Here is a 24,922-nt window from a genome sequence, read left to right as displayed (position 1 = left end):
GTAACTGGTAACAAGTCTGCTGGTTATTGAGAATTAAACATTAAAATATGTCCCGGCCCTTTGAATCATCCGCCGAATGATCAACCGAATGATTGCAACAGACAAAGAAACAAGCAAAATTTGTTAAATGGAGTGCATGATCAAAGAAGGTATATTAGCTCCCTACAAAAATCTAATCCAATGAGAAAATTAAATTTCAATACTTTAAATTTTAATACTTTCAACACTACTATATAACAAATAATTTGAGGTATGACAATGGAAAGTCCGCTACGATGATAACAAACAGCGGTGAAGACAAGACAGCAGAAACAGAGAGTGTACAGCTACCAGACACCTGTGATCCGGAGACATCTCAACACCTGTCTTCTGAAGGTATTGCTTATGTTACACCTGTTGTTTCTCTGTTATGTGGAATCTGTCCCAAAGATCTTATATCAGAACCTTGTAGCATTCAATGTGATTCCTGTAAGACATTTTTCCATCCTAAATGTCTTGGCAAGTCTGCACCAGTGGACAGTGAACGGTGGGTTTGTCAGAAATGTAGGGATAATGTAGAGAACCAGCAGATCATTGATGCTCCTGATGAGGAAAATGATATCTGTTATAACTGTCCCGTGTGTAGGAGTGTTGTGGGGGATTCGGATAAGGCATTGGGTTGTGATGGCTGTGAAGAATGGTTCCATGCACCTTGTTTGTTTATCAGTGAAACCGAGTACGCTGAGATGGATAATGAAGAGATATGGTTTTGTGATACTTGTCAAGCAGTGAAAGCAAACAAAATTAATTGGGGCTCAATGGTTGGTGAAGAGTTGATAGCTGAGAAAGTCCAAGCTGTTTATCAAGAGATGGTGACATGGAGAAAGAATCTTTTCCTAGTTCCCAGAGGTAAATCAGGTAGCGACTTTATAAAAGAACTGACTCGGCTCATCCTCTTATTTGCAGATGCTACCAAGTGGGAAAGGCTATCGTTCGCACTGGTTCATATCTTCTTGCCAATCATGTTGCAAAAACCGTCAAGCAAGTCAAAAGCAAGAGACCATGTAACATATCTAACCAAGCGTTTGGTTAAATGGAAAAATGGAGAACTTGACGATCTAATGATGGAGTGCAGGAGTATTCAGAAAGCCTTGGTGCAGCAACAAAAAATCAGCGAGGAATCCAGGAAGAAGAGTTTCTGCCGACTAATGCTTCTTGGGAAAGTTAAACAAGCCACCAAATATGTTGACAGTTCCAATGACACCTTAGGAGTTCACAGCCTAACAGCAAACATTAAACAGGTCCTTGGGGAGAAACACCCTCCAGCTGTTAAAGCAGATCCAGTTGTTCTGCACCCTCACAGTACTCCTCCACCTCAGGAAGTGATATTTGAGAGGATTGACGCAGAGACTGTCAAGAGGGCTTGTTTATATTTGGATGGATCAGGCGGCCCAACACTAACGGACTCAGATTTGTGGAAGCATATCATCTGCAGCAAATCATTTGGCAAAGCATCGGTGACACTTGCTGAGTCTATAGCAATTGTTGCAAGGCGCCTTTGTAGAGAAGATATCCATCATAGCTGTCTGAAAGAGTTCACTGCATGCAGATTAATCCCTCTTGATAAAGGCCAGGATAAGAACGGGAAACCTGGTGTAAGACCAATTGGAATCGGCGAGATATTGCGCAGAATCATTGGAAAAGCAGTTATAATGTCTTTCAAAACTGATATACAATATGCTGCTGGCCCACTGCAGACCTGTGCAGGGCTCAAATCAGGAATAGAGGCTTCCATTCATGCAATGAGACAGATCTGGGAAGACAGTGACACTGAAGCAATACTACAGGTTGACGCTGATAATGCGTTCAATCGTCTTAATAGAGAAGCAGCCCTTCACAATGTTCATGAGATCTGTCCTCCGCTCTATCAGTATCTAAAGAACCACTACCAAAAGCCAGCAGACCTGATCATTAATACTACCGAGGACCACTACCAACTTAAGTCTGAGGAAGGTTCAACTCAGGGAGATGTAGCAGCAATGGCATTCTATGCGTTAGGGATCAAGCCTCTAGTAGATGACCTAGCCACAGCCTCCAAGCCCAGTGTTTGCAAACAGTCTTGGTATGCTGACGACAGTAGTGCTGGTGGAAAGATTAAAGGTATTAAGATATGGTGGGATACGCTGTTGGAGCAAGGACCAAAGTATGGATATTACCCAAAAGCCAGTAAGACCGTCCTGATTGTGAAGAATAGCGAGGACCTAGATCTTGCGCAGAAAGTATTCTCAGGCACTGGTATTAAAATCGAGTCTGAAGGAGAACGCCATTTGGGTGCAGCAATTGGCAGCGAAGCTTTTAAGAACAAATATGTCTCAGATAAAGTCCATAAATGGTGTCAGGACATCAAGCTGTTGTCATCAATTGCTATTGAGGAGCCCCAAGCTGCTTTGACTGCATATACTAAGGGAATTTGTCACCGGTGGACGTTCATTCAGAGGACCATCCCGGGTATAAGTCACTTGTTTCAACCATTGGAGGATTGCATCAGAACAGATTTTATTCCAGCAATCTTGGGTAAGAACGTATCAGACTTGGACCGCTCCATATTTGCATTGCCAGTCAGACATGGTGGCCTAGGTATCTCCAACCCAGTTGAAAACTGCAATAGAGAATTCACAGCCTCAGTCACCATCACAAAAGACCTCACAGACCTGATTATCAACCAGCAAAACACCCTTGAACATTACAACATGTCAATTCAAAATGACACTATAAAAAGTCTCAAGGCAATCAAGGAGAAACACTTATTTACGGTTAGCAAATCAATAGAGGACAGTGTAAGAGATCCCAACCTAAAGCGATCTCTCCAGTTCATCAAAGAGAAAGGTTCAGGATGTTGGCTTACTGCACTTCCATTGAAGAGATTTGGCTACTCCCTGAACAAGATTGAGTTCCGTGATGCTCTGTACTTGCGTTATGGTTGGGAGATCCCTAACACCCCATTTCACTGTGCTTGTGGAGAGAGAAATAATGTGAATCACACACTTATATGCAAGAAAGGTGGCTATGTTTCTATGAGACACAACAACATCCGCGATCTAAATGCAGAGCTGCAGCGTGAAGTATGCAGAGATGTAGTGACTGAGCCAGCATTGATACCCCTTGATAATGAAGAAATTGTTGGTACCAATGCTGATAGAGCTGCACCTGATGTATCCTCACGAGGTCTCTGGAGCACATTTGAACGAACATTCTTTGATGTCTGTGTTACCCACCCCAACTCACCCACATATGACAAAAAAGATATGGAACAGATCTATAAAGCTCATGAAATGAGGAAAATGAAAAAGTACAACAACAGAATCATCCAGGTGGAAAAAGGCACCTTTACTCCACTTATATACTCAACAAATGGCGGATGGGGTCAACAAGCCACAAGATACCACAAGAGACTCGCTGAAAAACTATCCCAGAAGAGAGGAGAAGACTATGCGGCTATTATGTGTTACATGCGCACCAGGATTAGATTCTCAATCCTCAGGAGCACCCTGATAGCGGTCAGGGGTGAGAGAGGGAGACGGCAATCGTATACATTGCCAGTCAGTGTAACTTCGTTTAACTTGATACCTGCCACCATGGACTATGAATGTTTCTAGACACTATCCTTTTGATATTGAGATATTGGTATTTCAGATCACGTGTACATCGTTCCTTTTAATTTATTGACACTCACAGCTATAATTTTAATCATTGAATCAGTATTTTTATCTGTGCTCTGCGTAATGCATCACATGAATCAGTTTTTAATCTATTAACTTATTACACATTTGTGCTCTGCTTTAGCATCACTTGACTATTTAAAAAAATTGTTTGTTCAGGCCATGACCTTATAGTCAGCCAATTGGCCATTGCTATATTATGTGTATATTGTCATGAGAAAATTAATCTAAAGTCCAATTGCAAACGACAAAAGAGTAGCACTAGCAAGGTAACTGGTAACAAGTCTGCTGGTTATTGAGAATTTAACATTAAAATATGTCCCGGCCCTTTGGAGCATCCGCCGAATGATCAACCGAATGATTGCAACAAACAAAGGAACAAGCAAAATTTCAAATTTGTTAAATGGAGTGCGTGAACAAAGAAAGTATATTAGCTCTCTACAAAAATCAAATCCAATGAGAAAATATTGTTTTCCGCTATTACAATCACAATCCACGGACATGACTAAAAATGACTGACACGTCCCGCGCGGCATCAGAAATATGGGAGGAAATCTGGCACCACGATTTGTGGTGCCAGTTGTGGCCATGGATAGAGCCCTCTTTGCCGCCTCCGGCTTGATACATGTTTCGTATCCCAATATCAGAGATAACATTTAACTGTTTTGGTGGCGCGCGCGCACCATCTCAGTCAATTACTCCCATATTTGGTCAAATTGGATAATAGGGACGCAAAATATGCGTCCCTCCAAAAAGTCCGATTCCCTTCATGGTATGCCCCTTTTTCCGCCTTCGGCGGCGCGCGCTTCGCGCGCGAAAAGTGGCATGCAACGTATGTCAACCTCCGGCGGTCGCGCGCTACTGCAAGCGAGAGGGCTCTGGTTAGAGCAAGCTACTGGGCTTTGCCGAGCTACAAAGAATTGACATCGTCAATCAAGCTTTTTCATTTTAGCTTAGCAACAATATCGATTAAATAAATTAGCTGGGCTAAGTTTGTAGCGCGATGCACTACTAACTGGGCCGCACATCAGATAATTCTTCTCGCAAGATAGATCTCGGTAGATCGGCGAGGTGCACCATAATTGGGCCTCGCCGAGCTACGAAGGATTGACAGATCGTGAATCAAGGCTAAACCGTTAACGGGTGATTCACATAGCCATGTGTTATGTGTATACGCTTACTGCGCTTGTTTCACGCGCGCTACTGCAAGCGAGAGGGCTTTGGTGAGAGCAAACGGGTGGTACTCGTAAAATATTTGTTCCAAATATTAGGGACCGTCGACGGGTCCAACTGTACTCGGCGCGCGTCCTGGTATGTTATAAACTTACAACTAAACCGCTAAGAGTAAAAATATAATCGCTCGCGCTTATAGGAATGATTGATCATGCAATTAACGGTTGTGACATATATTCAATCAAATAAAGCTTACTGGGGTCTGGGCCGTACTCAGCCTGTCATTCCGCCGAATCTCTATTACTCTAGTAGCAGGGCATAGTTGAGTGTGCACTTCGATGTACACGATTTCTGACAACACAGGGTTGTTTGTTAGGTCATTCTAAACCAGAATCGTTTAGGTGGACAATTTCTTTCGCTAGAGACAACCCTACAGGGCAAATTTTCTAAATTACCCTCAGTCGCGTATACGGGATTTTTGTATTTCGGCTCCTGAAGGTCATGGAGACTTTATTTTTGGCGTAAAATTACCGCAGTGGCCACATTTATATACAACTTATTAATCAATGTATGGTCTAAAATTGTTTGTTCCCGAGATATCTGCAAAAAACTAATTTAAGCTCAGGCGTAGGCACAAATTTCATCAAATTCGTATCTCAGCTTCTGAAGGTCTTAGCGACTCAAACTTTGGCTTAAAATGACCGCAATGCACATGTTTATATTGACACTATAAAGGTCATAAAGGTCCAAAATGCTTGCTTTTGGAAAAAAACCAGAAAAACTGATTTTCACTGAGGCGAGTGAAAAAAATCTACTCTAGAAGCTAATTGAAATCGAGTATGCAGTTTGGTGTCTACAACTTTTCTAAAAACCAGGTCCTCTGTAAGGTCATTCTGGATCAGAATTGATAAGGTACGCAATTTCTATCAGTAGTTCCAACCCTAGGGGGGAAATTTCTAAATTACCCTCAGGCGCAAATATATGACTTTTGTATCTCGGCTTCAGAACGTTGTAGGGGCCTCTCTTTTAGCTCAAACTAACTGCAAAAGCCACATTTACATACTAGCAACAAAGCTACATAGGGTTTATAGTGCTTAGCTTTGGAGATATTCATTAAAAACTGTTTTAACTTTCGTGCATCCTAAAATAGTAACATCAAACATGTAATTAATTTTGGTATCCTGGGCTAAAACAGTCTTACAGACACTTTACTTGCAGCACAGCAAAATTTTCAGCATGAACACATTCAGATAAAATTTATGGAGCAACACAATTCAGTTTCAGAAGCTCCTTCCAGCTATCTTATCTTATCCCCAAATGTATACATCTAACCGTCTCTCTGGCTACTTCAAACTATTTCAATACCCAAATTTATACATCTGACCATCTCCCTGGTTGCTTTTAAGGCTCGACCGGGACCGCTTGTTTGGCCGGGACTGGGACTGGGAAAAAGTGCCAGGACCGGGATTAAGACTGGGACCGGGATTAGGGATCGGGATTAAGCCGGGATCCCGGTCTTAACATAAGTTGGGCTCTCTCCAGTACTGTTTGGCTATTATGGCTTATCAACTCCAATCCAACCTCATGCAGTAGAATCTACTTCTAGTTTCCTTCAATCCTGCTACCTCCACTCTAGCTCCTTCTAGCAATCTCTGAATACTATTTCCTGCTCTATCTAGCTTCCACCAACACCCAATAATTGTTGTTTAAATGTTACCACTAGCACCTGCAAATTCTAGCCCTATCCAGCAACCTAAGATTTACTCCTACTCTGTTCAGCTATCGCCAGCACCTGCAAATTCTAGCCCTATTAAGCAACCTCAGACTACTTTCTGCTCTATCCAGCTAACACTAGCAAACGGTACCCACAAATTTTAGCTTCTTCTAGCTACTTCGGGCTACATCCATCCATATTCAGTTGGTTGAGCACTCTCAAATTCTATCTGTTTTTACCTAATTCATGCTACCTCTGCAGGCTCCAGCTAGAATTTGAGGGTGCTTGTGCTTTCTGTATTATATAGCATAATGTAGTCTGAGTTTGCAGGATAGGACTAGAATTTGCAGGTGCTGGTGGTAGCTGAACAATAATTAGTGGGTGTTGGTGGAAGCTAGATAGAGCAGGAAGTAGCATTCAGAGGTTGCTAGAAATAGCAGGTTTCCTCTTCCTCAATGAGCTGGGAATTGTTGAATGCAGCTGAGGCAGCCGGAAAGAGCCAGAATAAATTGTTGCTGGCGGTACTATAAAAGGCAAGAGGTAGCTTAAGTTAAGTTTGCTAGAAAGAGCAGAGGTTGGAGGGGCCAGGGGGCCTTGCATTAGTAGCTAAATAAATGTAGCCGAAGTAGGTCAAAAGAGCTGGAATTAGTGGTTTCTGCCCACTGGTGGTACCTGTATAGATCAGGAGGTAGCATTCAGAGGTTGCTAGAAAGAGCTAAAATTATAACGTGCTGGTGGTAGCTAGGTAGATATAGGCATGGCATGGAGGTAGCAGAATTAAAGGTAGCTAGAAGTAGATTCTACTTCATGAGGTGGGATTCAAGTTGATTAGCCATAATAGTCAAACAGTACTGGAGAGAGCCCAACTTGTGGTAGCTATAACGAGATAGTTAGATGTTCATGTATAAATTTGGGTATTGAAATAGTTTGAAGTAGCCAGAGAGACGGTTAGATGTATACATTTGGGAATAAGATAAGATAGCTGGAAGGAGCTTCTGAAACTGAATTGTGTTGCTCCATAAATTTTATCTGAATGTGTTCATGCTGAAAATTTTGCTGTGCTGCAAGTAAAGTGTCTGTAAGACTGTTTTAGCCCAGGATACCAAAATTAATTACATGTTTGATGTTACTATTTTAGGATGCACGAAAGTTAAAACAGTTTTTAATGAATATCTCCAAAGCTAAGCACTATAAACCCTATGTTGCTTTGTTGCTAGTATGTAAATGTGGCTTTTGCAGTTAGTTTGAGCTAAAAAAGAGGCCCCTACAACGTTCTGAAGCCGAGATACAAAAGTCATATATTTGCGCCTGAGGGTAATTTAGAAATTTTCCCCCTAGGGTTGGAACTACTGATAGAAATTGCGTACCTTATCAATTCTGATCCAGAATGACCTTACAAAGGACCTGGTTTTTAGAAAAGTTGTAGACACCAAACTGCATACTCGATTTCAATTAGCTTCTAGAGTAGATTTTTTTCACTCGCCTCAGTGAAAATCAGTTTTTCTGGGTTTTTTCCAAAAGCAAGCATTTTGGACCTTTATGACCTTTATAGTGTCAATATAAACATGTGCATTGTGGTCATTTTAAGCCAAAGTTTGAGTCGCTAAGACCTTCAGAAGCTGAGATACGAATTTGATGAAATTTGTGCCTACGCCTGAGCTTAAATTAGTTTTTTGCAGATATCTCGGGAACAAACAATTTTAGACCATACATTGATTAATAAGTTGTATATAAATGTGGCCACTGCGGTAATTTTACGCCAAAAATAAAGTCTCCATGACCTTCAGGAGCCGAAATACAAAAATCCCGTATACGCGACTGAGGGTAATTTAGAAAATTTGCCCTGTAGGGTTGTCTCTAGCGAAAGAAATTGTCCACCTAAACGATTCTGGTTTAGAATGACCTAACAAACAACCCTGTGTTGTCAGAAATCGTGTACATCGAAGTGCACACTCAACTATGCTCTGCTACTAGAGTATATTCTATTATGTTTATGAACATGATAGCCTGAGGTCCCCAAGTAAAATAAAGCTTGCCTAGCTTTGAGCTTATTAATTTGTTGCTTGCTTTTCTGATTTCTCAATTAGTGCAAAAAGAGATGATCATGATGATTAATTATTTTACACTTACTTACTGGGCGGCGCTTTATACCTGGGGACCGCTTTATTATACCTGCAACCTGGGGACCCCAGGCTATTATATTTATGTTTATAATAGAATAAAGATTTGGCGGCCGAATGACAGGCTTAGCGCCGCCCATACCAGTAAGTAATAGACTATCAAGCTAGGTAAATGCAATGTCTGCAGTTGGAAAATCTGCTACTTTTTTGTTATAAGTTCAAATTCCAATCTTTGAACTTGAAAATAAAAAATGAAGAAACTTTAAATTTCAAGTAAAAATTTGGTAAACAAATTAGGAGAATCAAGATCAAGAAATGATAAAATGATTCTCCTTTAAATAGTTTATTAATATTACACTGTTCAGTTGTGAGTTTTAAATAACATTGAACATATTTTAATTTGTTTTCGTTACTATAAATAATAGTGCAAGTAGACAGTAGTAGAATTGCTATGGGCTAGTACAAAGTGTGTGCATGTTTTTTTAACTAAAGCTGCTACAGTCTTTCGGAGGTATTGATTTACATCCTCTAAAGAGGTGAAATTGTCGGCTCTTACGATAAATTCGCTCACCCAAAAATTTCACGTGACTTTGGTTTTTATGGTTTTGCAGCCGTACAGAACGGTTTTACATAAACCCTAATCCCAACCCTAACCCTAACCATAACCCCGAAGTTATCCATAACCCTTATCTCAACCGTAACCCTAATACGAGCCCTAAACAATCGAATTCATGTTTTACTAGCCTGTCACGTGACCAAAACGGTTTTTTGCCCATAACTCTCCAGGGAAGCATTTTTACCCTACGTCATGGGGGTGATTCGGAATCAGCGTCCAAAAATACACCGATTTGGATCAATTTCATACCCCAAAGGACCTTTTCAAAAGAATTTTCTTAAAATTTGGGTGAGCGATTTAGTAGGAGCGGAAATTGTCATTTATGATTTATGATTACTCTTTCAAGTCCTAAAATTTGTCGAATAGTTTATTGAGAACAAAGAAGATTGGTAGCCAAGAGAAGATTAGAAAGCTGACGTTTTTACAGTTGATCACAAGGACTATGGTTGTTATGGCTACAGAAGACGTTGCATACGCTCATCATGTGACCCGACACCTTCAAGGGATAAGTGTAGAGTTCTGTTTCCTGGGGTACCTGACAAAACATTAACTTCGTCAAATTGAATATCTAAGGAATATGAGTGCATCAGAAATTGAGGATTTCTCCAAAAACTTTTTTAGGAAAGTTGTCGATTTAGATAAAGTGCTCACCGGTAAATGTGTAAGTTCCCCGTGAGGGTTTGCAGGATTTGGCTGTGAAAGTCAGATTGAGGAGCACACTGTCTGCTCTGGTAAACTCTCCGGAGGAAGGGCTGATCACAAAGTCTCCTTCAGCTGAACAAAACAGTAAGTCAGCTGGGAATGCGGAGAACAAAGAAAAAGGGGAAATATTAACCGAATTTGTCGAGTTTATTTTCTGGAGTGAAAAAACGAAACAATAAGAAAATCAAACTTACCGGTATCACCAGAGTACACTGATGTCCACCTCAGAGGAGAATTACTGGGATTAATCAATCTGACAGTCAGGTGGGAGGTCTGTCCAACAAGACATGTCCCAAACTGTACAGTTCCTGGGGAGATGTAGAAAGTGGGCAGCACGATCCTGCAGTGAACTGGGATATTCTGCTGGTGTCCGTTGTTGTAGTTGAGGAGGAGGTGTGAGTGGAGGTGGTAACGTTTCTCTGGTACCTGGTCACGTGGTCACACAGATTAAGTCAGGTGATCACACAGATTAGGTCACGTGATCACACAGATTAGGTCACGTGATCACACAGATTAGAATAAGTTCTGTGTTTCTGGTTTCATAGAGACAAGGCGAACAGCTGTACAGATAATAAACAATTTAATTTGTTGTTACTCCATCAATTCGTAATTTTGCAATTTAACTAATATTAACCAAAATCCCGGGATCTCATTTAATTGCACAAACCTGTTGAACGATAGTCTCAACAGATCCATCGGAAAGATTAACCTCGTGCGTTTTGTGAAGTAATTGTTCCTCGACATTTACCTCAACCCTTCCTTCCTCTGACTCTACAAAACCACCTGCAATCGAATTATTCTGGTAATAACATACCAAAAACCAAAATACAACTGATATTTCCTTAGTAACTGTTTCCACCAGCACTATGTTCCAACTTTCAACTCACGAAATCTTTTCAACACTAAGTTATAAATCAATTTTTAGATAAATACAGTTTTCAACCGATCTCAAACAATGTCAAAAGCGCAACTTACATTATATCTTAATAGCTATACGTACCCTCTGATTTATTGAACTCCAAACGGAACGATTGTTTAGAAGAGCCAAGAAGGGACGAGAGAAGTTTTTCAGAGAGCACAAGACCGTGATCAAGTTTTATCTTCTGTCTGGGTGTCAGAGTGTACTCTACTTTATCATCCAGCAGGGTGAACGGCAGGGATGCTGAAATCTTAAACAGGAGGTGCAACTTACTGCCGTTTAAGAGTGACATCTTGTGAATCTTGGTGTGCTCCCTAACCCTGGAGTTGATGATTCCAGCCATGAGCTTGAACGTGAATCCATGCTCCTCAGCTGTTACCACCACTTCTGGTACCTCGACTTTGCCTGTCATCATGATCTTCAGAGGAGGAACCTGCTCGCCTTGTGATCTGGTGCAGAGACCTGAGTTTTTGTTCCCCTTTAGACTCTGATAAGCCAAAGCGAATGAGTGATAATTTCCGTCACATTTCCCAATTCCGTATTTAGGGTCAAATAGCAGTGTAACCTTGGAGCTGCCCCTAGCAGGGATAACACATTGGTCCGGAGAGAAACTGAAGGGGCCGGTAGAGCGTTCCCCTTCGTGGGGCACCACTTTCAAACGTATCAAATCACCGTCCTCTTCCACTTCTTCTTTATCTCCGGACTTGTCTGGGAAAGCATCTCCGATATGGAAGTTCAAATCTATTAGTGTATCATCCTCTGGGACAATATTAAAGGTTTCCCAATCAAGTCTGATATTTACCGGACCTTGGTTGCTAATATGGACCGTGCGAGACACTGGCTGCTCGTTGAGCGGGTAGCTTCCAAATCTGACCGTAGGTTTATTGTTGTTGGAGAGCTTGTAGTACAGGGGTGAGTTAATCGCGTTTAGCTTGATCGGTATCTCGACAGCTTCCATATCTCCGACTTGAGATACTAAAACGTCACTGTACTGACCCCACATATCACAGTTAGCGTGTATTGTTACTATGGTAACTCCATTACCAGGAAGGTATCCAGAAGCAGGGCTGGCAATGAAACACGCTCCTTTGTTGTCTTTCAGTTGTCCTTTCCAGTATTCCTGATCGTTTTGCTTCCTGCTCTTAGACTTGGGATCCAGTAGAGCATTGCTCCTGGTCAGTAGGTTTGAAGCGGACCTGAACGTTCGTTCAGACAAGTTTGTCATGCCTCTAGCAGAGAGGGGTGGTGGCACAGATCCTGCCCCATCGAAATGAATCACTCGGAGATTGAAGCTGGTTGAAATGTGGGACTTGTTGATTATCTTCAGGACTCTGGATGTTGGTGTCAGTATTTCGGTAGTGCCGAAGTCCAAGATGGGTGCTTCAAGCTGCTCAGCTCCTGTTTCTGGTGCTATCTGGTCAACATCAGGGGTCTCGTGTACGATGTGCAGACCCCGAACTTCTGCCTTGATTCCTAGAGCTAGAACTTTCCCGCCGTCCATGTTGAATACCACAGTAAAGTCTTCAATTTTAGCTGCTTCTCGGCCCGTGAATTTGAAGGGGATAGTGTGGGTGCCCCCTGCGTATATCGAGCTACTCATCTTATCGAATTCGATGTGCCCAAACTGTTTATCTCTTCCTTCAGCCTGAAAATGTTTAAAATTAATCTATATTTCGAAATTTTATATGCATAATAATAAAGTCAAACAAGAGCTGAATCAGTCAGAAAGGTTTGGGATGATAAACAGTATCACAAAACTTACACTTGCTACAGTAAAGGACGAATCTGCAAAGTTCAAGCTCTCAAAAACAATTTGGCTCTTGACTGGCACACCCATATAAATCACACCAAGGTCGATAGAAGATTGTTTTAGTACCACATTTGGCTCTTGAATTTCTCCTACCACCCTCAGTTTGCTGAAAAAATAGTTGGCCAATAAGTACATTAAAACAATCCGCAAAGTATGACAAAACTAATCTCAATTTATCAAAAATATCCGTCTTCAGGAGACGATGGAAGCCAATAGAATACCGAACTAAAACTCACTTTCCGGTCCCGTTTTCTACGGTACATTCAATGAAAGACTTAAGGGATCTTGGTAGATGAGGTCGGAAGATAACATGAAGAGCTCTAACTTCGTAGGGTCCAATCTCACCCCCGGTCTCTGAAAACTGGAACTCGGACTGACCCTGAAAAATACACAGATATTCAATCGGAACAACAAACTTGAACATAACTATGAATAGTAGGAATCATTTCAATTCCATTCATTAAATATAAAACCTGAAAATTCTTAAACTATGACAATAGATCAGAATCAGTTAAAAGTCTTACATAATCTTTGTCGACGCAATGATCAACTTCAGCCAAACTCCATTTCGCATGAACTCCGTCATGATTGATTATCTCAAACTGTCGCTGTACTGAACAGTTCTCTCTGAAGTGAATGAAGCCGAAGTCTATAGCCGGATCCTCTCTATCTCCGGAAATCGTCACCCGTGGTCCACGGAATTTGGCCTGGGATGAAAAGGAGTTTTATAACTTCGTGGGCCGTGGCTTCAGTTATCTTTGCTTATTAGTTTACATGGCTGGTAACTGCCGTATTTATTTCGGCTTGTAAGTTGTAGGCTGTAGCGGTTATATTAAAAATTGTGAGAAATTTAAATTTAGTTACAAAGTTTGGTGCGCGCTTGTTACCATGGAGATAAGACCGCGCGCGTCCAATATTGCGCGAAAATAGGGGTACTTTGATACCTAAAATATACAAAAACTAGCAATAGAAAACATGTGGTATGGAAAGGTCGTAAACAAGATTTGATAATACCTTGAGGAAGAGTTTCAGAGGCTTGTCAACATTTTCCAATGAACAAGTAAGATGTATCTCCTTATCACCCGCTGATAGGCTCTCAACATCAATCTGTACGGTTCGACTTGATCCCGCTCCTGAAAGAATAGTAATCATCAGTTACATTATACGCTTAATTAGGACTAAGGGAACGGTAACAAGCAAATAGTTCTTATAATCAACTGAATTGGCTAATAAATCAACATACCGACAGTAAGAGATTCAGGGTGAACACACACTTTGAGATCTCCTTCCGGCCATGACCATCTCACATTCGTATCACTCAAACTCTCATTAACAATCTTGACAGTTTTGGACACCATGTTACCCACAACATTTTCACCAGGAATTACCAGAGCTGGAGGATCTAGTTTTATCTGGTGTGGCTGAGTCAGGTGAGTCAGGGTGATGTGCAAGGCGTCAAATCGTTCTAGAACGATGCCAGATGGCAACATTGCTGGTATGTCGTCAACCCAGAGGCGTGCCATGTTTTCGTATTTTCCTGCCTAAAAAAAGTGAGAGTTGTCCGAACAATGTATATATTCGAACAGTTAATCAAAAAATGCTTGATATATCAATCCTAACTATATGTGTTGACACATTTATAATAATTAGTGTTAAGTGGTGCACGAACATTTTGAGGATTGCATGTGATGGAGAAGGTAGCTTCAGCGGCTGGATCAAGTATTCCAATGGCAGGAGATATTTGGAAAGGAGCTTGAGGATCAGCACTCAGCAGGACAGATTCACCTTTCTCTTCCTCCGTCAATATTTTACAGACCTCCCAGTTGAAATGAAGAGGAACGTTCCTGAAAAAATACTAATAATTTAGATAGGAATGATACGACTTATCAAGCTAAATAGTCCAATGAAATTCATTAAAGAGTTAACTTGAACATGAATAAACAGAAAATGGTTCCATCCATGTTTATTACTTACACGCAATTTCTTAGAATAAATATTTTCTCCTCTGTGGTGCCAGGATTTTGATCCTCAAAGTTGATGGTGACAGGCTCGACAGATTCCTCATTTCTAATGTCATAATCCACTGTACTTTCACCTGTTAATGTCAATTTTGTATCACCTTGTTTCTCAGACCTGGGTCCAAAACTCAAACAATTTACTTGAACAGTCCAGTTTCTTGTCAGTAACTAAATAAAGAAACAATATCTAACCTCCGCTGACAGCAATGGTTTGAACTCTACAAGATTGAGACTCGGCAGTAAGCGAGTAGTCATGTTGTGTACAATTGTCCACTGTCAGAGTGAACTTTGTTGTACTGCGTGCAACCTAAATCCAAGGTTTTTTACTATCTTATATTTTCCTCTTTAAATAAACAAATTTCTCATAATTGACTCTTTCATATTCAAATTTATTATTTTCATGAATTCATTTTTCTTTCTAATATTAATGTATCTGATATTTTTCACCCACAATTTCTGAAATCATCTTACTACACACCTCACCCGGCCGAAACTCTACATCAATAACAACTTCATCTCCAGTATCCAGAGCAAAGGAAGTGGGTGTCACTGTAAAACCGTTACTTTCAAAAGTGAACTTGGGTGGAAGTAGGTCATTGAACAGGAACGGATCCGAAATAGTGCCTGAGAGAGATGAATTTAAGTATTTGAACATTAGCTGTGTATTCACTCATATCATAAACTACTTACATACACTGTGTTGAGACAAATTATATAATTGTTTTTTACTAATTGGCTGTTGCCAAGGCAGCATATTCCTTAGTACATACATAGACTATTGCAGTGAAGTTAGATAGAACGGAAGTCGGACTAACACAAATCACGTGACAATAACAAATATTTCGCACCGTGAGGGTAGAGTTGGAAGATTCCGTGTCCTCCGGAGTTTTTACATCTAAACTGTGTCTTTAAAGTGCCGTTAACAAGACAATAACCACAATCCAGTATGTCAGGTACTGTGAGGTTTTGATTATCACAAAAAAAGTATATTTTTTCGCTCTCGTGAGTGGGTATATCGTAATTGATTATTGGGGACGAAACGAGAGTCTCCACTCATTTCGTCCCCAACAACCAATGTCACAAAAAATGAAGTAAACAAACTGACAGTCTAAACTGACAGTATAATACAGCTAGTATATTATGATAATAAACAACAGAACTAAGCGGAAGATAACAGATAACCACATGATACTCACGTGACAGTTTGGGTGGGGGCCGCTCTCCAACTAGCGGTACATTAGTCAGAGCACCACCCTGTGGTATGATCTGTAACTCGTCTAGGTGGAGTCCCAGACTCCCGGGCAGGAATGTGACCGTGTACTCTACTGAGAGTCCCGGAGCTATAGCACCTTGTGAAGGGTCAGCACCTGAAGTTTACTGGTAGTTTACTGGACTGAGTAGTGACTAGTGAGTCATAGAAATATAATAGTGTAGGTTTAGAAATAGAAAAGTGTAGTTTTTAGTCGATACCTGTGTCACCTCATACATGAAATGATTTCCGATCGAATGCAGTTTAAAATTTTAAGAGCAAAGTTCAACTTAACTTACTTTTGCTTAATATAACTTACTTTTGCTAATAGTAAAATACTTCGTTCTGGGTGGCAACACTTTTAGTTGTCTACTAGAATTACTGACATTCTTTATCTTCAGTTTCTGTTCATAATTCTGCGAAAAAATATTTCATTTAAACTAAATTTCATATTTTTGCCCAATAACAGCCGTAAAAGACAAATCAGTCCCAGGCTTCTCAAAATGGAAGTACTAAAAGTGTAATTACTCATAACTGATAAGCTGATAATATTACCTCGCCAATCTTGTAGTTTTCGAAATGTATCTTAGATGGTACGGTGCAGAAGATTTGTTCTTCCGTCTCATCTTTTCCGAATCTTTTCGTCTTCAAGAAATGACTCTTTGCTTGCAGTTTCTCAAGTCCCTGGAAGTAATTAGTTACCGTAACTGGTCTCACACTAGTGACAAGACAATACATACTATGTAGTAATATTACGAATCAGCAGAACAGGAGCTCATTTTTTGCAAATATTTAAAATTATTGTTTACCTTTTGTTCCTCGATTCGAACATCAGGATGCATACTATCTCTCCAGGCATTCCTTGTTGGAGCCTGTACTTTAATATAACCTGCAGAACCTGTTTATAAGACGTTAGAATTCCAAAATATTTGGCATTCCGGAACAAAGAGTACACCAAAACAGAAAGCATTCCCAACATGACAGTAGGTATTCCAAAAATTGAACAAAAACAATAAAAAGTCAGAAGAGTCATTCTTCCAGAACAAGTTCTCGAAACTGTTAGAATTACACTTGTTTGCAAACAAGAGCAGAATAGAATTTTAGAACATTTCACAGTCAACACTTCATTACACAATTTACAAATAACATACCAAAACACTAATTTGATGGAACTTTACTAGCCTGCAGACAAAGTTGAACGTTTAATTTTAGCTGGAGCTAAAAGAGCCGTGTCTCTGTTTATGGGTATCATACGTGCTCTCTCGTGTTCCTCCATTACCTGGGTACGGGTTATATTGGATCTGCATTGGAAATGCAAGTGTAAAATTAATGGGATTCTAAGCGTTACTATCAGGAGATCAAACAAGGATAAGAAGGCTCTTTATAAAACATATTCAACTGAAAATGTATAGTCTACTAGAGCTCTTATACATAACTTCAAGTTTCGGTAATGGCTAACGATAGCTCCGGCTAATCGAACATTATCTTATTATCTATGCGACCGATATCATATGTACATGGCCTGGCTCAATACTCAATAATCAATACATCATGTCTCGCGAACCATATTACTATGTCATGGGTGTAGTGCCGCAGTGACAATCACAATATCAAATCAGTGTTAGTAAATTCAGGCAGGAAACTTAGATATTGTAACATTAAAAACCACTTTAAACTCTTTACCCTGTGTGACACACTGACCTCGGTATTTTTCATGAAGTTGGGAAGTTCAGGAACAGAGGGAGGGTTAAGAGAGGGTGGGGAGGGTCGGAGGTAGGATCCCGGAGTCAGAAGGTTGTACTTTGCTAACATTTCCTCGTCAAGATAACTGGAGATACCCACGTGACCTGGGGAGACTTGGAGGTTGTTTTTACTAATCACCAACTTTTAAGATTGTTAATTATGGATAATTTTAACAAATCTGATCATGTAGCAATGGTGGTGGCCAATAACTGCACCGTGGTTATTGAAAAGAAGAATACATTAACCCCATTAACAGAAAGAATATTGATGGTCGACGGCGATTGGGATGGAGATTGGGACCCATCCATATTATCCCCGATTACTCAGACTCACGTTCGGGGATCCCCAAATTATTCTGAGACTCTTCACTCTGAAGCACCATGTTTTGCTCTGACGCCAAGTTAAAAGCGCTAACCATGTGCTCCTCTACTGTCTTCAGCGCTGCAAGTCTCTCCGTTCTCTCAGTTCTTATCTAAATTTAGAATAATGTTGAAACTATTTGATGTGGAGTGATTCACTATTAGTGAATGGATAAAATCTTTGTAATTCTCCAGTAGAAAGATTGCCTGATTTGTCCCAAGATAGAAACATGGTTCGAAAAATCGACAATCGATCACCACTGATAAGATAATTTAATATAACGATAACTTAGAATATGGTTTGATATGGTTTGATATGGTTTATATGTTAAAGGTAATACCTCGTTAAGAAGTTGAACATAGTAGTCATGAAAGTCTGGGTCGTGGGTCCTACTTGTCTCTAAATTAATGATAGTGTCGTCTTGAAGCACATCTTGGGAGTACAGATCCCCGAATACACTTGATAACACATATGACACGTCCTGAAATAGGTTATTTTATCGACTGAGCTGTTTGAGATATTGACAGATAGAAACGCTATAAACATCCAGGAATGCAGCACTTATGGTTAAATCCTATAACATTAAATAATCAAAATATTCGTAAGGATCTAACTTGGTTTCTTGGTGATGATGGGCGGGCAGGCCGCATGACGGGTTCTCTAGAACAATCATCTGGTCGCTGATGGACGAGTGCATGATCCATCACGTGACTATGTAAAAAGAATGATGTATATGATATGATATAATCTACTATACAGACGAAGTATGAAATTATATGATTGCAATTTATGCTAAATTATTTGATCTTCATACAATTTGATATCGCTACTTGTTGATACAGTTAAACACATCAACTCTAAAAAATCTCAATAATGTCGTACTTCTATAATCTCAAATTATCATATAAACACAAAAGTATAAGTATGATATGCATGCAGCAGCAGCAGCACAGCGGCATAACTGTCGGAGTTTTTACAGTTCATCAACAGCACAGCAAAATACCAAAAGCAGAGTTTGATGCAAAATCATCATTCATCAAACTTTATCTTTAATTGTATCTATCTCAATCTTCATTCTTAAAATCACAGCTTGTACAGCTCCAGCACATTTTAATTGGAATCAAATTTAAAGCAAACTTTTACTATGATGATCCGCCACGCGCTGATTTAGCACTGTTAATGTTTATCTCCTCTTTCTCTAGAGGATCAACACAGTGAAGAAAATCTGGTCGCCGTCTGTTTTTTCTATCAACATACTCTCTGAAAGACATTGCACCATGCATCGTTGCCAGGGTAGAGTCTAGCTCTCTGCTTTTCAGTTTTGCTTCAGAGACAGTTTTCATGGTGTCCTCCTGAGGATCACTTAAACCAGTTGGAGTATTTTTGTGTCTCCACAAGTCAACTGGTAAATACCAGGCACCGTATTGATGTCTTATCCAGTGATTCCGGGAAACAATTCCCTTGTGACTGCTAGGGGTGTCGCCTCGTCTGATTGTCAAATTCTTAATTCCATATTGGAGGAGACTTGGTAAATCAGGTGATACCATTGCTCCATTGCGGAGCTCCAAAGGAACATCAGAGAGTTGAACAACATGTATAGGGACAGAGAGGGCTGGTTTTGTTTCATATCCACTTGCAAACAAACTGAAGATAGTACTCTCTTCAATATTATTGATATGAGCATCATTTGGATCCCCTCCAAGTTCTCTTACCCAGTCACAAAAGTCTTTGGTGACACTTTGAATCTTGGTGTGCCCTGAGCCTCGCTCTTGGACTCCTGGAGAAGAATTGTTATCATCAAAAGGTTCCTCTGATGGGTACCATCTAAAAGAGCTAATAGGCAGAGAATTTTCATTGACAACACTCGTTTTGCTTTCGGAGTCTAATTGGTTTGGCACTGGTGATTCCTGTGACACTTTTGATTCCTCTGCTTCGGAAACAGCATCATCTCTTGGTGAATCATTTTCAGTTGACTCAGACAAATCACTGGAACTATCTTGACGAACCTCAGGATCTAGAGCTTCCACGATTTCCTCAAAAAGTTCAGGTGCAACAGCATCTTCATAATGTGGAAACACTGCAAGGGGATGACCAGTCAGACCCTCCTCAATAACATCAATGTACTGCATTTGTGCTTCTTTTCGAGGAACTTTCTTGGAAAATGCAATTGTCTGCTTGTCTAAGCTTTTGCTGATTCTTGCAGAGGGCTCCCTGTTTTGATTGAGAGGAGGTAAATTTCTTGGTGCCATTGCTGGATGGCGTGAGCCATCTTTCTTTGTCAAATAGGGTTGAGCAGACATTGTCTCTCGAGGGATACCAGTCCTGTAATCATCACCACCATCCTTTACAAAGACCCAATTACTTGACAGCAATGCACCAGATGGTTTGGTTGACAAATACTTCTGCCTCAGTCTCTCAGAATACCATGGATAGTGCTTGGGAAGCTTGTTCTTTGATGGGATGGTCCATAGTTCATATTTTTGTTCAGCCATACCTGAAGTTCATAATAACTGAAGTAAATATCAGATTTATAAAGGAAGGGAATTGATAATCATATATTCAAAATATACACAATTTCGTGACATCCTTTTAAAATTGATGACTGATTATGAACCTGAGCAAGGGTTGGTAACGAAACTTTTAAAACCCTAACCTTAACAAAACATTTGATCCACTTCTCTACTCATGTGTGCACATGGTCGAAGTGCATCAATTGAATGATCAGTTTACTGATAAATTTGTTTTACTGACTTGTTCACACATTCTTCCAACTAGAGCATTGTTAACCACTTTTCATGCAAGAAAATATCTATATTCATTATTCATAACATATTTTAGTGGAAGTCTTCAAAATACTCAAACTCAGGTTTAATTAGCACTATAAAGTTTAGGATATTTATAGCTTATTATAACCATTGATACAAAGGCCATAATTTTTCACCAGCTCACCAATATCCATCGTGAAGTTGCATTTTATATCCTCAAACTATACAATATAAACTTGAGTATACTATAGTGTAGACTTTCTGTCACAACAAGACTGCAACCCATAGTAACAAATATAAACAGAACCCATAATGTCTGCTAAAGACTAACTGAAATAGCGTTTCAGTGTGTGCTAAAGCTTTCAGGCACGCACATTCCTTGCCGTTAGTTACCTGTCCCTTCAAAATCAAACTAACAGACAGTGGCGTAATGTTGCCTGTTGGCGCCCCCACTGAAAAAGCGCCCCCATGTTGGCTCCCTAAAATTGAAAAAATAAGATGATTTTAGAGGATATGCCGGTTAAATCTCTAAAAAAGTGTGTTTCTAGAGCAAAACGCGCAGTTAAGTACTGGAGATAAGTTTTTCAAAATAATCCCACATTCAAACGACGATTTGCCCCCCCCCCCCCCCGCCTTTATTGTTTCATTGAGGTGCCCTCAAGTTATAGTGAAAAATATAGAAAAGAAATCAGTCAGAAATGTTATATAAAGATCTACCAAAATCAGGAGCACAATAGCATCAAAACTTAAGCTTCTTGACTACTCTCATAGAATTCGTTTTAAAAAGGTACTCCTCACGGGTCCGTATATAGCCGATTTTGCAGATTTAAGTTACAGAAAAACTAGCGGACCTAGCAGCAATATCGGATAGCTAGCGGAAACTATCGGATGTGTTAATGAAGCTAGTACTATTCTCCGCTAGTTTGCGCCGGTGTCCGCTATACTCCGCTAGCCATCCGCTAGGTATAAATGCTGCATTTTAGTGCATCTCCGTTAGGCGGCCGCTAGCTTCCGCTGGCCATCCACTGACTTTTGTATAACTTAAATCGGGCAATACGGACCCGTGGATCCTAACGCATGCTGCCAACAATGACTGTCCCGACAGTCTAACACATTGAGACGATGGTCAAATGGAAGCAAAAGCAGGCAAAAGGAGTGCTGGAATGTACCAATTGCACTAAAAACTCGAAAGGTATTCTTGTGAAAATATGACAATAATTGCTTCAGCGCTCGATTTTCATAGTACAGTATAAATATGCGCGGCGCGGCTACAATTTTAGTTTCATTTTAAAATAATTTTTAGCTACAGTTGTATTAAATGCATTTATATAAGTAATAATAACAAAATATATAAAAACAATTGCCCACGAAATAGTACTAAAGCACTGCATAACTAAAACATAAAATGTGCGCCAAAATCCCAAATTTTAAAGATATTTTAAAATTTCTATTTAATGAAAAATAAAATGATTTACTAAATTTATATATATCATATATTATGTATTATTTTTATTCTTCTGGTGTAATTGTTTTTATATCTATTTATTTAAATTTTTCGATACAAAATTAAAATTAATTTATTTAAAAAAATTAAAAACCATGTTTCTAAAATTATATTTTGAGCCAAAAAAATTGTTTTGCAATTTGGATTTTTTTGTAAGTTTAAAATCTATCAAGTCGCGCACCAAGTTAATGGAATCGTTATCGGTTTTATTAATGGGTCTTATTAACGTGTTTTTATTTGTAGGTTTACAACCTACAGGGCCGACGCGCGCCGAGTTGGAACAGATATTTTACGAGTATCACCCGTTAAGTTTTTATTAACGGTCTTATCAGCGGTTGATACTCGTGATCGTACATAATTTTTGTTCCAAATATTAGAGACCGTTGACAAAACCAATTATAAACTTACAACGACAGTCTTGTTAATATTTGCAACAAATTTTTTTGTTTTCTGATATATTACATTTTTAGCAAATATTCATTGCATTGTTGGTTTTAACTTTTGTTGTATTATACACAAAGTACATTTTATCAATTCATTAAATAAATTTATATTATATACAATATATGTTCTCCTTTAAGTTTTTGAGCCATATAATACAGATTACAGCCTCTACCTCTACGTATATTTATTTCCAATCGTGAAATTTTTTAGACATTAGAATATTGATTTATAAGCCTGATTGATTTTCGGTCACAGCTACAGGAGATGGAACACCCTGAAATTAACACAATATATAAGTTTAATATATCTGTAGCTTATGATAACCATCAACACAAAGGCCATAATCTTTACTACAGAATGTTTACTTTCAAGTTGCATTTTCCATTTTATATCCTCGAATTACACAACATGAATTAAAGCAATTAGTGCAGAATTTCCATTATGTCACAACAAGAATGCAATCCATAGTAACAGCCCTAAACAAAACCCTTTATCTCCGCCAGCAAATGTTCATATTTGGTCCAAATGTGTTCTACAAAATCTCATCTGAAATAGCGTTTTAGTGTGTGCAAAAGCTTTCAGGCCACCACATTCCTTGCTTTGTAGTTGCCTGTCCTTCCACAATCTAATTAGCAGCCAAGGACAAAAATGTGTACACCATGTGGACATTATATTTAAATGAATTGTTACATTTGTTGATTCTGTAAAATGTTTCATTGAACAATTTCTTGTTTCACTGACTGCATGTTGCACACTCCAGTCACAAGCCAGGGACCCCAGACCACTTTACAAGTTTTGAAACCTTGGCCTTGTTCCAGACCAACGAGAAATTTACTGCCTCTTCTGTCCTTATCATTTGGAATAACAAATGTCTCACTTGTCTTCTCTTCATTGTCATTTTAAACTGTAGTGTATATTACATAGGTTCATAATCATTTGCTCAATTATTTTTCATTAATGTATGAACAATGAATAATTGATAAACAATTTTACCGTTCTCATGATATCTTGATCAATTACTTTCTGACTAATTATTTCTTTAAGGTTTCATTCTTTAGCTCTCACATTTGTCATGGCGGCACCGGATCACATGCTGAAAGAAGCTGAAAAGATTATGAAATTGCTAGATGATATGCACGAGAGCAATCCTGATGAGTATCAGCAATTTATTAAGAAAACCTTGGAGGAAGGAAAATCAGAAATGAAAGTAGCAGAATTTAGATTTTCTATTCATGGCATGAGTAAGAAGGACTCGAAGAAGGTGTTTATCAATGTTTGTGGATTTCCTCCTGTACCTGCGCCGAAAAGCGATGATGATCCAATTTCTGTTCATGGCGGTGAATGTTATGAAGAAGTTGTTAACGGAAAAGAAAGCATCATCGAATATTTGGGCATCAATCCTAAAGTATTAGATGAAGTTGGTTCTGATAAATCACTGCAAAAAATGCTTATAAAACTAGCGATTGATTTTTACAATGACACAAAGAAATATAATATGTCTTACAATTGTGGGTTTTCACAAAAACTGGTGGGAAATCCTTTAAAAGTGAATTCTGCCTTTACAAGATCACCGACTGACCGAAATCATACCAAGGCATCAAGCAAATCTGAACCCACTGAGGTTAAACTACCATTTGATGATATTAAAGATGAAGATGATATGAACTTTGACAAGGACTTCAAGATAACAAGTGACACAAAGCAAAATAAGACAAATCTTATCAGTGAGCTGAATTCTTCAAACCTCAAAGAAATCAAATTTTCAACCGAAATCCTCTCAGAGCCTAGGCATTGCATCAAGCTGAAAGCTCATATTGATTTTATTGATTCTCTTAATGACATTGATCTAGAAATAGTTGATGATGATATTGTTCTGACAACTGATTCTTTCTCAGTAACTCGTTGCAAAATTCCACAGTTTGAAAGGATTATTGAGGAGAGCATCAGAGCTAAGTTCAGCAAAACAAAACGACTCACTATAACAATTGACCTGAAAGAGTCTTGATGCTGTGTTCAATTTATTGAGATACTGAATTTATTAACTATTTTCTATGCATTTATCATGTTTCAGTCAACCAATTAGTATT

At 39.2% G+C, this 24,922-nt stretch overlaps 3 protein-coding genes across 4 annotated transcripts; 1 reads left to right on the top strand and 2 right to left on the bottom strand.

Moving 5' to 3' along the window:
* Positions 1–224: 224 nt before the first annotated feature.
* On the top strand, positions 225–24,922 carry LOC134821344 (PIH1 domain-containing protein 2-like). The gene is made up of 2 exons (XM_063832086.1): positions 225–250; positions 23,894–24,922. The coding sequence occupies exon 2, from the start codon at positions 23,908–23,910 to the stop codon at positions 24,838–24,840; it is 933 nt and encodes a 310-aa protein (XP_063688156.1). The 5' UTR covers positions 225–250; positions 23,894–23,907; the 3' UTR covers positions 24,841–24,922.
* On the bottom strand, positions 8,967–18,836 carry LOC134820986 (deleted in lung and esophageal cancer protein 1-like). Of its 2 annotated transcripts, none has more exons than XM_063831650.1 (24): positions 18,737–18,836; positions 18,463–18,603; positions 18,096–18,234; positions 17,721–17,866; positions 17,202–17,298; positions 16,829–16,917; positions 16,575–16,703; positions 16,339–16,435; positions 15,967–16,137; positions 15,619–15,726; positions 15,249–15,394; positions 14,963–15,077; positions 14,727–14,847; positions 14,422–14,596; positions 13,996–14,293; positions 13,767–13,885; positions 13,277–13,459; positions 12,989–13,131; positions 12,705–12,858; positions 11,024–12,587; positions 10,691–10,806; positions 10,218–10,449; positions 9,973–10,095; positions 8,967–9,856 (listed from the first exon to the last, which is right to left on the bottom strand). In XM_063831650.1, exons 1-24 carry the CDS (start codon positions 18,824–18,826, stop codon positions 9,777–9,779), a joined length of 4,776 nt encoding a protein of 1,591 aa, XP_063687720.1. In that variant the 5' UTR covers positions 18,827–18,836; the 3' UTR covers positions 8,967–9,776. The 2 variants fall into 2 exon arrangements, with proteins under 2 accessions (XP_063687720.1, XP_063687721.1); XM_063831651.1 differs by having other exon boundaries at positions 16,829–16,908.
* LOC134820485 (protein FAM47E-like) lies at positions 18,979–20,637 on the bottom strand. The gene has a single exon (XM_063830882.1). The coding sequence runs from the start codon at positions 20,612–20,614 to the stop codon at positions 19,265–19,267; it is 1,350 nt and encodes a 449-aa protein (XP_063686952.1). The 5' UTR covers positions 20,615–20,637; the 3' UTR covers positions 18,979–19,264.

The sequence above is a fragment of the Bolinopsis microptera genome, chromosome 9 (assembly GCF_026151205.1).
Source record: "Bolinopsis microptera isolate Bmic1 chromosome 9, MBARI_Bmic_1.0, whole genome shotgun sequence".
Lineage (NCBI taxonomy): Eukaryota > Metazoa > Ctenophora > Tentaculata > Lobata > Bolinopsidae > Bolinopsis > Bolinopsis microptera.
Note: the sequence above shows the minus strand (reverse complement) of the source record. Positions and strands in the feature narration are given on the sequence as shown.